The 12,802-nt window shown below is 48.0% G+C and overlaps 1 protein-coding gene across 5 annotated transcripts in view; it reads left to right on the top strand.

Annotated features, from left to right (window-relative positions):
* Positions 1–12,802, top strand: part of ppargc1a (peroxisome proliferator-activated receptor gamma, coactivator 1 alpha) — a 44,724-nt gene that overhangs the window by 14,997 nt on the left and 16,925 nt on the right. For 3 of the 5 annotated variants that reach the window (XM_031792072.1, XM_031792070.1, XM_020504244.2), the window contains exons 3-7: positions 7,642–7,836; positions 8,830–8,952; positions 9,766–10,099; positions 11,951–11,996; positions 12,192–12,265. In XM_031792072.1, the coding sequence (XP_031647932.1) occupies positions 7,642–7,836; positions 8,830–8,952; positions 9,766–10,099; positions 11,951–11,996; positions 12,192–12,265 (772 nt within the window). The remainder of the gene's footprint in view (positions 1–7,641; positions 7,837–8,829; positions 8,953–9,765; positions 10,100–11,950; positions 11,997–12,191; positions 12,266–12,802) is intronic. The other 2 variants (XM_031792073.1, XM_031792071.1) reach the window with 1 other exon arrangement.

Here is a 12,802-nt window from a genome sequence, read left to right as displayed (position 1 = left end):
CTAGATTAAACATGCAATAAACACATTCATATAAATTACAGCGAAGGCTACTCCTTGACAGGTATTTCAACAAAGGGTATTTCAATGAATTTAAGTCCCATCTATGACATCTTTCCTAACACCCATCTGTATTGATACAGAGGACTTCGAATTACTCTCGTTAGTTTGCTCTATGTGTATCTCCACAGTTGTAGAGACGTAGTATTACTCAATAGTTCCACTCAGACCGTTGAAGGGTTTTGGGCGCCCTCTTATGTTTACCTGCTGGCGAGTGTGTCGCCACCCCAGAAAGGCCATCAGATAGCCAAGTGGATGAAACGTGACTCTTGATAACCTGCTCACAAAGTCAAGGCACGGACAAGGCCTACCTGCTGCAGCACCCGGACCAGATACAACTGTGGGGGGGGGGGGGGGGAGGAACACACACACATGCACAGAAGTCAAGGTAAAAGATAATGCATTTATTTAGTAATCAGCAAATAGCTTTTATGCAGTAGGTAAGTGCCGAGGTCTCTCGGCTTGATAGGATCATTTGCTTTGAGGTGTTTTCTGCTCTCCTTGTTGTACTCGGCATAGAGTGTAAATTGAATAGGGTGACCTTTTGCCACAGAATCAAATTGACTATATTTTCCGAAAAGATTTCTGTGGTTTCAATTACCATATATTTGTGATATTGGGTCCATACCCTCCCCAACACCGCGCACACACATAGACACACACGCGTGCTTACATAGAAGCACACCCGCATGCACACACGCACACGCTCCCAATCGACGCAGAAGTGTGCTTCCCTGCATACAAAATGTTTCCCGTTAGCCTCCCGGTACACAACACCACTGTGTGATACAGTATCTGTCCACCCTCATCCTCGCTCTCGCCTTTCTATGGGATGGATCCTCCTTTAGATATTACTGCGACAAATGAAAAGGCCCGCAGCCCTTGATGAGCTTGGCAGGGTCTGAAAGGTCAGGAGAGGGGGGGGGGGCAGCGGATATTATCCTTGGCAGTTCTGTGAGAAAAGGAGAAGCTTTGGATGTTCTCTCTCCGTGAAAATGTCGTGACAACACAGCCTCAAACTAACACCACACATTGTTTTTGTTTTGCTACACGCACGATAACGGTAACGGTAACCGATGCGCTCTTTGGTGGAGGAAATGTGACAATGTCCATTTAACAGGGTTTGCAATTCAGAGCCCCCCCCCCCACACTGTCCATCTACTGACCACCATTGTTTACACGCCGACACATACCGAGGGATACTTAGCACTGCAGATTCATAGCTGTCAACTAAAGCAAACGGCTAGTTGCATGCCATTAGAAAAATGCATCGAAAATATTCCCCATCTCTTACTCTGTATCTAGTGGGATTTTTGATGCAAGCAATGATTTTTGATACAAGCAATCAAAGTCCCATTTCAACTAAGTGGGAATGCAAGAACCTCCATTTCTTGTGTCAACCTGGATAATACAGAAGAACCCCAACCCAAATCACCACACGAAAGAGCATCCAAACATTTTGATGGTGTGTAATTACGTTGGAGTAATAAAAATAAAGAATTAAACAGGCTCTGACCACTCTGACAATCTGTTAGAAGGAGAGGGACGAAAAACAACAGCAGTTCTGGGTTAGGCCTTAGATGTGGATTCTCTAATCACACTGTTAATATAAACCCCCCTCATGGTCTGGCTTCAGCTGTCTGGTGACCGGCGGCTCTCCTGGGCCTGTAACGCTTGTGACTAAGCCACTCCTCAGACTCTAGTAAGTCTAGTCACTGGAGAGCTCCAGTTGTCTTCAGCAGTGGAGGTGGGCAGACTAGTCCAAACCTCCTGGGGGAGGATTGCTTTAGGTGTTCTGCCCCCCCCCCCCCTTTGCTAGAGGCATATGGAACCAACCATTGGCCTTCTCTTCATTTGTTGGTGTCCATCTCCTCATTTGTTGGCGTCCAACAGTCTGATCTCCTTAGAGATCCACCGTTGGCGTTGTGCGAGCTGCTATGTCTGCCTGTTTCTGTTATGTGTACACCTGCTTAGAGAATCCTGAGCAAGGATTCTAGCTTGTTTCATGGCTGCTGTTGATGTGGTGGTAGTGTAGCTTTTGCTGACTCCCATGACTTTTGACCCAGGGGTACTGTACAACCGGTAAGGCTGAAGTCTAAAAATTGCCGTAGGACACGGATGGCGTCAGCAGATTTTCGAGACCTGGGCATGTTTTGTGTCAGAGTTTCGGTCAAGAGTTGTGGTGGGACAGCCGGAGCTGTCGGTCAAAGACTGGTCCATCAACCTTTTACAAACCAGAATAAAGAGACGTTTCCTTATAAACACGTTTGGGTTACTCTCAGAATCAGAGTGAGTTGTGTCTGGTTTGACGGTCTTTGACAGAGAATCGGTCATAAGTATTTTCTTCTGCTCTTGCGCCCCCCCCCCCCCTCTCTCTCTCTCGCTCTCTCCATTCTCATCTCATAGCGCTCTAACGGTTGAAATAGCTCCCAGGAGACACATCATCAGTGCTGGCCTCGGGGCATACACTTCTCCCTCACACAGTCCAAGGCTCCACCGACAGGCCGGAGTGTAGTTTCCACTGTTTAAAAGTCATACTGTTTGTCAATGGGAGTGACACGTGACAGTGATATCCTGCCTTGACATCACTCCTGATATCACTGAGAAACTGTGTGTAGGACCAAGATTTCTGGCTTGGATCAAACGGTCAATGGTCATAATCCTGCACCCTAGTAGTACATTGCTAAGATGTTAGGCAAGCTAGGATATGAGCCCTCTTATGGTGTTAGCTCAGCAGAGAGGGAAATGGTCTGATTTGAGCTGAGTGGATGACCCACAGTTTTGACCACTCTTATCTGTATGTAAAACCCAGACGGTCAAGGAATTAGACTTTTATTGTTGGGTAAATGGGCTGTATACGTGTGTTTTATTTTCCTATGTGTGTGTGTTTTTTGCGTGTCTCTTGGCTCATAAACATTTTCAGGTGTTGACCGATGCCACCTGGTGAGCCTTGTGTCCAAAGCAAGCAGACCCCGGTCTCTTGCTTGGGATCGTTTGCTTGGGAAATGGACTTTGAATAATCTGATGCACCGTTGACTCCAGTAGCCAGACGGTAAAACGAGACTGGCCTTCAGCGCTGACATCTGTTACCGGGCCAATCATGGCCTTGACAAATTTGACAGTTTTAATATTTTGTTTTATGACTCGTAACACTGAGAAAGACAGTGCAGCCTGACACACACACACACACACACACACACATACACAGACACACACATACACAATAAAGATCTATACAGCACTTATGTATTGTGTCGTTCCTATAGGTTACGATCACCTTCTCTCTCCCTGTGCTAAATGACTGGCCGTCTCTGTTGGCTGCACGATTTGTCTCTCCAGTGCATCGTGCTGCACCTTAAAGCCGATTCATGGTCCAACCGACGTCTGCAGTGGCCGTACAGCATTTACGGCGATGCGGACTCTGCAGAGCAGAGTGTGGCATCCAATGAATTGGTCTGCACCACTTAAAATGCACCGGTCGCACTGATTCAGGGCTAATCTCTATAGCCAGCCAGCTAATTACAAGCAGCCGGCTAAATTAAAAGACAAGACCTTACCTCTTCTGAGATATTGGAGTCGGTATCCCGGTGCTTGACATAGGAGCTCAGCCAAGACAGCATGAAGTCAAATGGCACCGCTTTCTCACCTGCATCTCCACTTCAAACATTTACATTTTTTTGTTTTACGAACTTGTCCTGCAACTGCCTCCACTTCTTGTGGCAAGCGTCCTCTTCCATCGCCACTACCTCCCCGATCTCTCTTTTTGTGTCTTTGAAATCCCTACACACGGTATCATGAAGATGTTTACGTTTGCAAACTTGTTCTTATAGCCTTTTGCCAAGGTTTTCCATGTTTATTGTCATGGAAGTTGTCAAGGAAGTGAGTTTGTGTTTATAAAGGTCCTACTGCCCCCACCTACCATCAACCAATCATGTAAATGCAGAGCTATACAGAGCCCTCCGCGTTGTTACAACATTTGGGAGGTCCATGGCATCACCGTACATAGCTTGATTTGGCCTCCGCAATCCTCCGCAATTGTGTCATACTCTCCGTACGGAGCCTCCGCACCGCATTGCCGGACCAAGCATAAAATTGCCCCTTTCCCTCCCCCTCTCCTGCCATATGTTGCGCCTGTGTGACCAGCTGACTTGTCAGCTCGACTAACGCCTTAGTGGCTTCTGACTTGGATTTATTTCCTCTGAAATCTGGGGCAATAATACAGAATGACATTATTTGTTCATCAAATCTAACGCTGCTTTCTTGGTGGAGTTGTGACGTTGAAGCAGCTCACCTCTCCTCCTCTCCACTCCTAGCCTGGTTTCCCCTCCGTTTTTGATTGTGCTTTGATTAGGTCTGGCTCCTCGTTTAACCTCGTCCGAGAGAACGCCTTTGAGTTTATGAGGGGGCAGAGAGAGAGAGAAATATCTAGACGAAGCAGCACAATTAAATTGTCAAGGCGCAGATTTAACCCCGAGCAATTCGCAGGCCAATTTATTAAGAAATGTTTTCTGTCTGTGTAGACTGATTTTTTTATCTTTTTTTTCTCCCCTTATTTGCAGTCTCCCCTTTATAAACAGTACTTTCAATAACAGATGACCCATTTAGAATGAGAGGATTTTCTTCTCCCTGAGTGGTTGTTGTAACAGTCTCTTTCATTTTAAGATAACAGCAGTGTGTATAAAATTAATCTCTGTCTTATTGAATGATCAGGTTTGCAATTGCGTAAACTTTTACAGTGGATAATTTTGATTCCCCTCCTTCAAAGATGGAAAGATGCATTGCCAAATGCCTACTTGAAGTTTGATCCCTGGCGCATTGCTCGGAGGCTTCAAATCTTCAAGAAGCAATTAGTCCATTTAATTTGGCTATTTAACTCAGAGTTCAAAAGTGTTTATTTATTTTTTTAAACATGCACACCCCGTTATCAGTGGCACGAATAATACCTCTGGAACACAATGGCTCAGCGGAACTCAATAAAAGACTTAAAGCAAGGACGATTTCAAAGACAGCCTGTCTGATAACAAAGAACCTCGCCTGATAATGAAGGACTGGTGTGCTGCTTTTTTTCTGAGGGGGGAGGAGGTGGGAGAGAGATGGAACAGTCCTACCGGCGCTTGCCAGCATGCTTTATGGCTAATTGAAGCGCTTGGAGTAAAACAGCCATGAATGGCACCCTTTAGAATTGAAGCGGGTTAATATATTGTGATCCCACAATTAGCCTTGGATGGTTAAGATCTCTTTAATTCAGTGAGGTCCATTAACCAGGATGGGAGAGATGGTGCTCCCACTGAGGCCATTCCTTTTTCTTTTCTTCTGCCAACCCTATTTCATTCTCTCAACAGCCGCTGTGGTAATCGATAAAAGAGGACGCCAGGTTAGCCCCGATGGTTGAATATCTCAACCCAATCGGTCCAAGTGAAAGATTTCCCCCAGGAGGGTTCTTTTGGCTGGTGAAGAGTCAAGGGGTTAGTGGATTGACTTTGGTCCAGTAAAGCAACAAGAGGAGGGTCCTAAGCTGGCATGGCAAAGCTGGGCTTTGCTGGACAGGGGCTCTCAAGAGGAGAACCACTTTCTCAGGTCTCCTCTTTTTCCCCAAGCCCCTGAAAATCCCCTGACTGGCCTGGGACTCTTACCAGCTGGAGCTTTAGCAAGGCCTGTAGCATGACCGTCACGACTTGAGCTTTTACAAGTGTCCCTTTCACAGCATTACAGTCCCCCAGGGGGTTATCTTGAGGAACATGGCCTACCTCTCAAGTCTAGCAAGACTTTTTCAAACCGGATTGTAGTGGTCACGTACCTCGAGTGAAACTTGACCAGAGCCTTGTAAAAAAAATCCTGAGACCCCTCCCTTCCGACGAGGCTCGGTGGCCTTTTGAACTTCTACGGGCACTCGGTCAGACAGTGGTCTTGATTTCACGTGCAGAGCACATGCATACTGGGCAAGACAAAACTGGAAAGGAGGTTAAGAAAACGCCACCCAAGCCTTCAGTGAAAAGTTGTTTATGTTGAATCCAAACAGATGGTACTCCATTAAAGCCTCATTTGAGATAATCTGAAATGATCCCAGTTACAATTTTCTAGCTGAGGAGCGCATGTTAGGTTCTGAGAAAAGGATCTGGCTGTATCAACTGTTATTACCCACCCGCTTAGTGCACGGCTAATAAAGTGGGATGTTGGAAAACTGGGAACGGCAACATAGGTTCCGGCACGCTGAATTGAAGCTCTTTTGCAAGTAATTAAACAGCATGGTACCACTTCGGGAGCAATTTCCTGCTAACCGTTTACTGCCAGTGCTGGCGTGGCCCCAGTCACCGTTTTGTTATCTCTGGGAAATTATGGCCCTTTTTATAATGTTCTAATAATGACTGAGAGCACATGTTGTTAGAGGGTGAATGTTGTCTGAATGGGCATTGGATTCACATTCTCCTCACTGTCAGCTAGCTAACGCAAATGCTTAGGCTATCTGTGCCATCTTCCCCAAAAAATGGAGGAGATAAAAAACATTAAATGGCCGCTATCTCGGAAGCTCTAAAGCTTCTCCTGTGAAGAGCTATCCACGGTGGTGTGTAATCGTGGGAAACTCAGAGGGGTTGAATGGGAGCAAGCGGCCTGGGGTAATTGTGTGCACGAGAGAGCCAAGCCAGAGTAGGCAAGTGGCGCTATCTGAAGGGATGGTTCCCCCTCGGCGGGATGATCGCCGCACGCTATCGGCGAGAGATGCTAATCCTGCTGTGTGGCATAAAGGGATTTGTTCTTATTCTTATTGGGCTCGCCGTGGAGCATCCCGGGGCGATTGCTGTTTATCTTTTCCTGTCTTTTCGGTTCCCCTGGGTTTTGTCCTGGAACTTCCAGTGCCTGTTGTCTCCCCCCTCCCTCCTCCATACCCCTCTCTCTCACACACCTCCCCTGTCGATGCTAGGCAGCTCACATCTCTCCGTCTCTTTCGCTCTCTCTCTTCACCCCTTTAACTGTGGAAACAGCTGCAGCTAACTCACAACATCCAACTTCAAAGGGGAACAAGAGGCGAGAACAGGACTTTATTTAGAAATGTCGACTGCAACTTTCCCCTCACACATGCTCCTCGACGGACGTCAGTTGTCTTTTCCTGCCGCTTAAAAAAACCACATTAATTTAGCATTAACAGGCAGTAATTCGCCTTATCAGAGGATTGTTCGAAAACATATTTTTGACAAGCCTATCGCTCCCTTTCCGGCAACTCAACATCCCTCCTTCCCTATCTGCTCCCCCCTAGATATTTTGCCCGCGTGTCACCCTTGTTAATGGATTTTTTTGGGGGGGGGGGGAGATATTATTTTGGTGCTGTAAGCTGCATGCTTAAAATATGAGTGACAGGCCTGACTCATGTGCGCAGAGAGAGAATTGTGTTTTTAAAAAGAATAGGACTCCAGAACAAAGCCGTTCTGCTGCAAAACTGGCCTACTCTATTAACAACATAAGCATGTTACCACCCACCCTCCCAACCCCTTCTGCAAATAAATACACATGCTGGTAAAGGAAGTTCTCTAAACTAAAATGTCCTATTTCTCTCTCCATCCCTCTTCCCTCTTCTCTTCTCCTCCTAAGAAGATAGATGAGGAAAATGAGGCCAACTTGCTGGCAGTGCTTACAGAAACGCTGGACAGCATCCCAGTGGACGAGGACGGATTGCCTTCGTTCGAGGCCCTGGCAGATGGGGACGTGACCAATGCCAGCGACCAGAGCTGTCCCTGCACCCCCGACGGTTCGCCGCGCACCCCCGAACCAGAGGAGCCCTCCTTGGTAAGACCCTGTTCCGCCCCCTCCCTCATCCCCCAGCACACACCCTTCCCTTCACTCCCTTCGCCAGAGCCTCAGCCGACACCAGATAAGGCACTATGAGCGAAGCCAGCCGGTGACCAAAAATGGCTGTGTGCCTTGCAGGCCTTCAGCTTTGGCAGCCCAGCCGCCAACCCACATGCCCCCCCCCCCCCCCCTTGTGCATGTCTGTCTGTGGGCTGAGATGAGCCATGATTCAGATGCATGGATGAAAGAGCAAATCGAATTGATCAGTGTTAGCTGTGAGGTACTAATTACATTGTAGCGTACTAGCTGCGCCAATGTAATGATACATGCACAGTGGTGGGTCTGGAATGGGTGACACTATGCCACAGGCCTGAAAATCAAGCTAGGGATGTAATGAGGAAAGGAAATCCATCTTATCTAATGTCAGTGGGCCATACTAATCCCAGAACCATCATTGGTTTCCTGATGAAGGTTGGTCATACTGGTGTATTTGTTGCGAAACACAAAACATGACTACAATAACCCCTTTGATTTGGCCTTTCCTGAAGGGGTTTGACCTGGAATATTGTTTATTTTGTTCAGTTATAGTCCGTTGTATTTTACGCTGGCTCTGCTTGACCAACCTATCCACACTAGTAAAGCACGGCCGTTGTGTACCCCAAAACACCTTCCACGGCAATATAGTTTCTTATTGACTTGTCCTCTTAACACTGTAAATAAACAGAAAGAAGACCTGCTTGATAGATAGTAATGAGCTTTGTCTTCATGAGGGCTTCTGTGTTGTTGTTACAACTACACCAAGATAAATCGAACATCCTCAGTCACACATTTACAAAAGCGTTGACTATCTCCGATCGTTTATTTGAGTGAAATGTTGAAATTTCAGAGGCAACGGCAGTTTGCGTAATCTCTACTCACCCCTTTTTTTCTCTTCTCTCTTCCCCCCCCCCCCCCCCCCTTTCTTCTCTGTTCTGTGTGGGGTTTTTTCAGCTGAAGAAGCTCCTTCTGGCACCCGCAAACTCCCAGCTCAGCTATAATCAATACATAGGCGACAAGGCACAAAACCATGCAGCCAGCAACCACCGGATCAGACCAACACCTGCTGTTGTCAAGGTAGCTACCCAGTTGCACCGTTCGCTCACTTCAAAGGCATCGCTTCCGAGGGCCCCTCCATGTTTGTTTATCATCCCTGCTCTCAGATTTCTTTTCATTGCCGGCCTTGGAATGTGTTAAACTTCTGCTCCACTGCAGTCTCCTAATAAAAACAGGCTGATTGCCTGTTCAGCTTTCCAGGCGAGGCATCGGGACTGTTGTCTTATTTAACCCCCCCCCCCCGTAGAGGGAATGGGTGTTCCATTTAGATGAATGTATTATTTTAGTGGGTGTATAATGGGCACAGGAATACAAATTAAGTGAAGTCGGTGATTCCAGTATTTTGCTGTTTGCCGCATTTCGTTGGAACATGATGAATGCTCTTGAAGATTAGATTTTTATTTAGTACGATAGCACATAAATAATACATTCGTTTACTCCCGCTTGTTCGGAGAAACTACTGAAAAAGGTGCGCTTTCTAAAAAAATAATTTGGAATGCATTGGTAGCGTTGTTGTCTAGTAAACAGCGCATATGGGAGCCGTTGTGTTGTGCACACACAGAGCTAACACATCCCTGAAAGTCTATTTTTAAACCGTTCCTTTGACTCACCCACTTCTGGAGCATGGAGCTATGAGGGCTCCCCCAGGACAGGGGATGAGCGCACAGAGCTGCTGCGGTGCCGCTCGGGGGCCACGCAATTAAGATGATGGGCGGGCGGCGCTCCCACCACCGCCTCCCAAACAGTTGGGCCGACCCGTTGTGCTGAGCCTCACTCTCTCTTCCTTATTCTCTTTTAACTCTTTTCTTTCTTTCGTTCTACCTCCCCCTGCAGACGGAGATCTCCTGGAACAGCAAGCCGAGGGGGGGCTGTCCGCAGCAGAGCCGTCTAGTGAGGCGCCCGTGCACCGAGCTGCTCAAGTACCTGACTGCCACCGACGACATCCTCCTCCAGACCAAAGCCAGCGACGCCAAGAGCGCCTGGGGGGGTGGTGGCAAAGACAAGGGCGGCCTGCTGGGCGCCTCCTCCTCCACCTCCTCGTCGCCGTCCTCCTCCTCCACCTCCTCCTTCTCCTCCCTCTCCTCCTCCTCCTCTATCGCCTCCAAGAAGAAGTCGTCCTCGTCGTCCGTCGTGTCGCAACAGCAGCAGCAGCAGCATCACCAGCGAGGTGAGAGCCGGGCTGCTGGCGAGTGTAGTGTGGCTGGTGTGGGGGCTGGGAAGTGGCGTCGTTGCGCTCATGGGGCTGGTGGCACTGAGGGACAGTCCGAACCCGCGGCGGCACCCGCTCCTGTCCCCCCAACACGTAGGAACGGCAGTGGCCATGCCCGCCCCAAACTGGAGCGCAGGCCGTCCAGTGAAGAAGGAAGGCCGCCAGGTCCGCAGCCTGCGGTGGACGCGGGGCGCCTGGCAGCCGCTAGGTTCATTAGGTACATGCATTCTTATTCTCTCCTTCCTAGAGAGACGGGTCAGACAGGCAGCTGTGGGCGTTGCCCTGAGGTGGGCACTGCCACTCAGGCTAGCGAGTGCTGGGGCGGGCATGGCCGTGGTGCGGCAGCGCGTAGGCACATCACAGTGACCATAAAGAAAAGAGAGGAGGAGCCGGGGCATCCGTTGCTTAGCCAGTTGCTGACCTCCAAGCAGAGGCCCGCCAGCTATCGGGCCCACTTGCTCCTGCCCGCTACTACCCCTCAGCCCCGCAAGAGCAGTTCATCAAGAATGAGCTCTGGAGTTCTGGAGAGGGATCAGTGTCCCAGCCAGGCTATTGAGGTGGAGGAGAAGTACAGAGGCACTGTCAATATCAATCCCGGCAGCTGGGGTCTCAGACAGGCCAAGGAGCCTGATTCGGACCCCCTGTTGGCCGAGAGCTTAGGCCTAGGCAGCTGGGTTAGCCAATCAGACCAGGGGCTAGATTTGGGGCTGGAGCTGGGCTTGGGTTGGCCGGAGGTTGGCCTGGTGGAGCAGGCTGGCTGTTTCGGTGAGGAGGTCCGCGATGATGATGCCATGGGCAGCCCCATGGCGCTCTCACTGGGCCTGCCATGCCCACTCTTCCCAGATTCTAGAATTCCAGACCCCACTCCCTCCGTCACACAAGGGCAGCAGCACCTACACATGCAGGCAGTCTGCAGGCACCCCGATGACCAGGGCCTCCTGTTGTTAGGTAATCATCGCTGCATCCCCGCCCTCTCTCTTTTCTCCCTCTCCTGCTCTAACCACTTTCCAGTTTGACTACACACTAACCCCTATGCTAATTTGACGCTAGCTATCACTCCGAGAACAGCAAATACATTTCTAGATGTACCATCTATTCCAAAAGGCATTCTTTCGAATTGGTACAGACCATTGTCTCAAGATTGACATAAGGGGAGGTGGGAGAGGGGTAGTAGCCTGTTACGTGTTGATACATTTATGGCATCTGTTAAATCAACCACTATCTGGCTGGATCAAGCTGAGTGTTCTGAATGTCTACCTAGCTAGTCTCGGCAGAGTACTGCTCTAATGTCTAACTGAGCTTCAATCTTTAGCTGCAGTTGGAGACAGCCAGAGCCTCAGGCAACTGCACAAGCTTCTTCGACTCTCCTTTCTTCCTCTGCTTTCGGTTCCAAATGCATGCGACAATTACTTCATGGGGGGAGGGGGGGGGGGGGATCACCACCTCCCATTGCCATGTGTTTGTGCCGTTTTCTATTTCGTTTTTCGTAGTTTAGATTTTTTTGTATTGAATGGGATATCTGGGTCGAACGGTGTACTCTGAACACATGTGCCAATGCCATCACTTCATCCTGCCTCACAGAGTGCACAGTCAACCAAAAAAATGGACAGGGTCAATAGAGAAAGCCGATTGGTTATTTGCTCTTCTAAACCAAGAGCAAGAGAGCATATTTCTAATCGTACTAGGTTGGGTTTTGTAACATAATGCCCGAATCTGAGATCAATTTGCAGATTTGGACCTGATCTCTTCTGCCTCAACTTGTTATCTAATCTAGTTAAATAATTACCCATGCTCCTTTGTGTTCTGCAGCCAAACCAACCACCTTGCCACTTCCTTTGACCCCAGAGTCTCCAAAGTAAGTGCAAGAGTTTTTCAACATTCTACATAGACCAGAAAACAACAAAAAAAGAACAAAGACAAAGAATTAGCACCAAGAATGAGGCATTTTGTTAACTCTCATTTCCATTTCTAAGATCACAAAGCCCTTTTATTAAAGTCACGTTTTCCTGTGTGGTGTAAAATGGTGTGTTCAATCTCGTTTGTCTCTCAGTGACCACAAGGGATCACCGTTTGAGAGCAAATCCATTGAACGCACATTGAGTGTGGAGATCTCTGGAACCCCAGGTAAGCATCTCATGTGTTTTCAGGAAATGTATGAATGAAGATCTTCCATATATGAAGGAGTGGGGATTGATGCAAATATTCACAAAAATGACAGAGAAGCTCGCCCTGCTTTGTAGTGGTATAATGGAAAACCCCAGTTCTCTCACTAAGCCAGTTAGGGGTTAAATTGCAGTCAATGCCTCAAGGCTTTTCACACCATCTTGATAGTTTCATAATAGTTTAGAGTTCAAGGTGAAGGACTAGGACACACGGTGACATTTTTTATATGCCTCACTATTGATTAAGCTTTCCAATCTCCTTTGGGTTTATTAGGCAGATCCCCCTTCTTCTCTCTGTGAAGAGTTAATATACTGCCTCTCCTCTCTCTCTCTCTCTCTCTCTCGTTTCGATCTTAATGCTCTTTGACTGTGATGCTCACCAATACATCACAGACAATTGATGTCATTATTATTATTTTAATTGGTTTTGCCACGTAATTCAGTTTCGACCGATATTATCTGTGTCTCTTTTTTTTAACGTCAGACAGTCTGGTAATTT

This window comes from Oncorhynchus kisutch, linkage group LG16 (genome assembly GCF_002021735.2).
Source record: "Oncorhynchus kisutch isolate 150728-3 linkage group LG16, Okis_V2, whole genome shotgun sequence".
Lineage (NCBI taxonomy): Eukaryota > Metazoa > Chordata > Actinopteri > Salmoniformes > Salmonidae > Oncorhynchus > Oncorhynchus kisutch.
The sequence above is the reverse complement of the archived record's forward strand: the minus strand, read 5'-3'. Positions and strand labels throughout refer to the sequence as shown.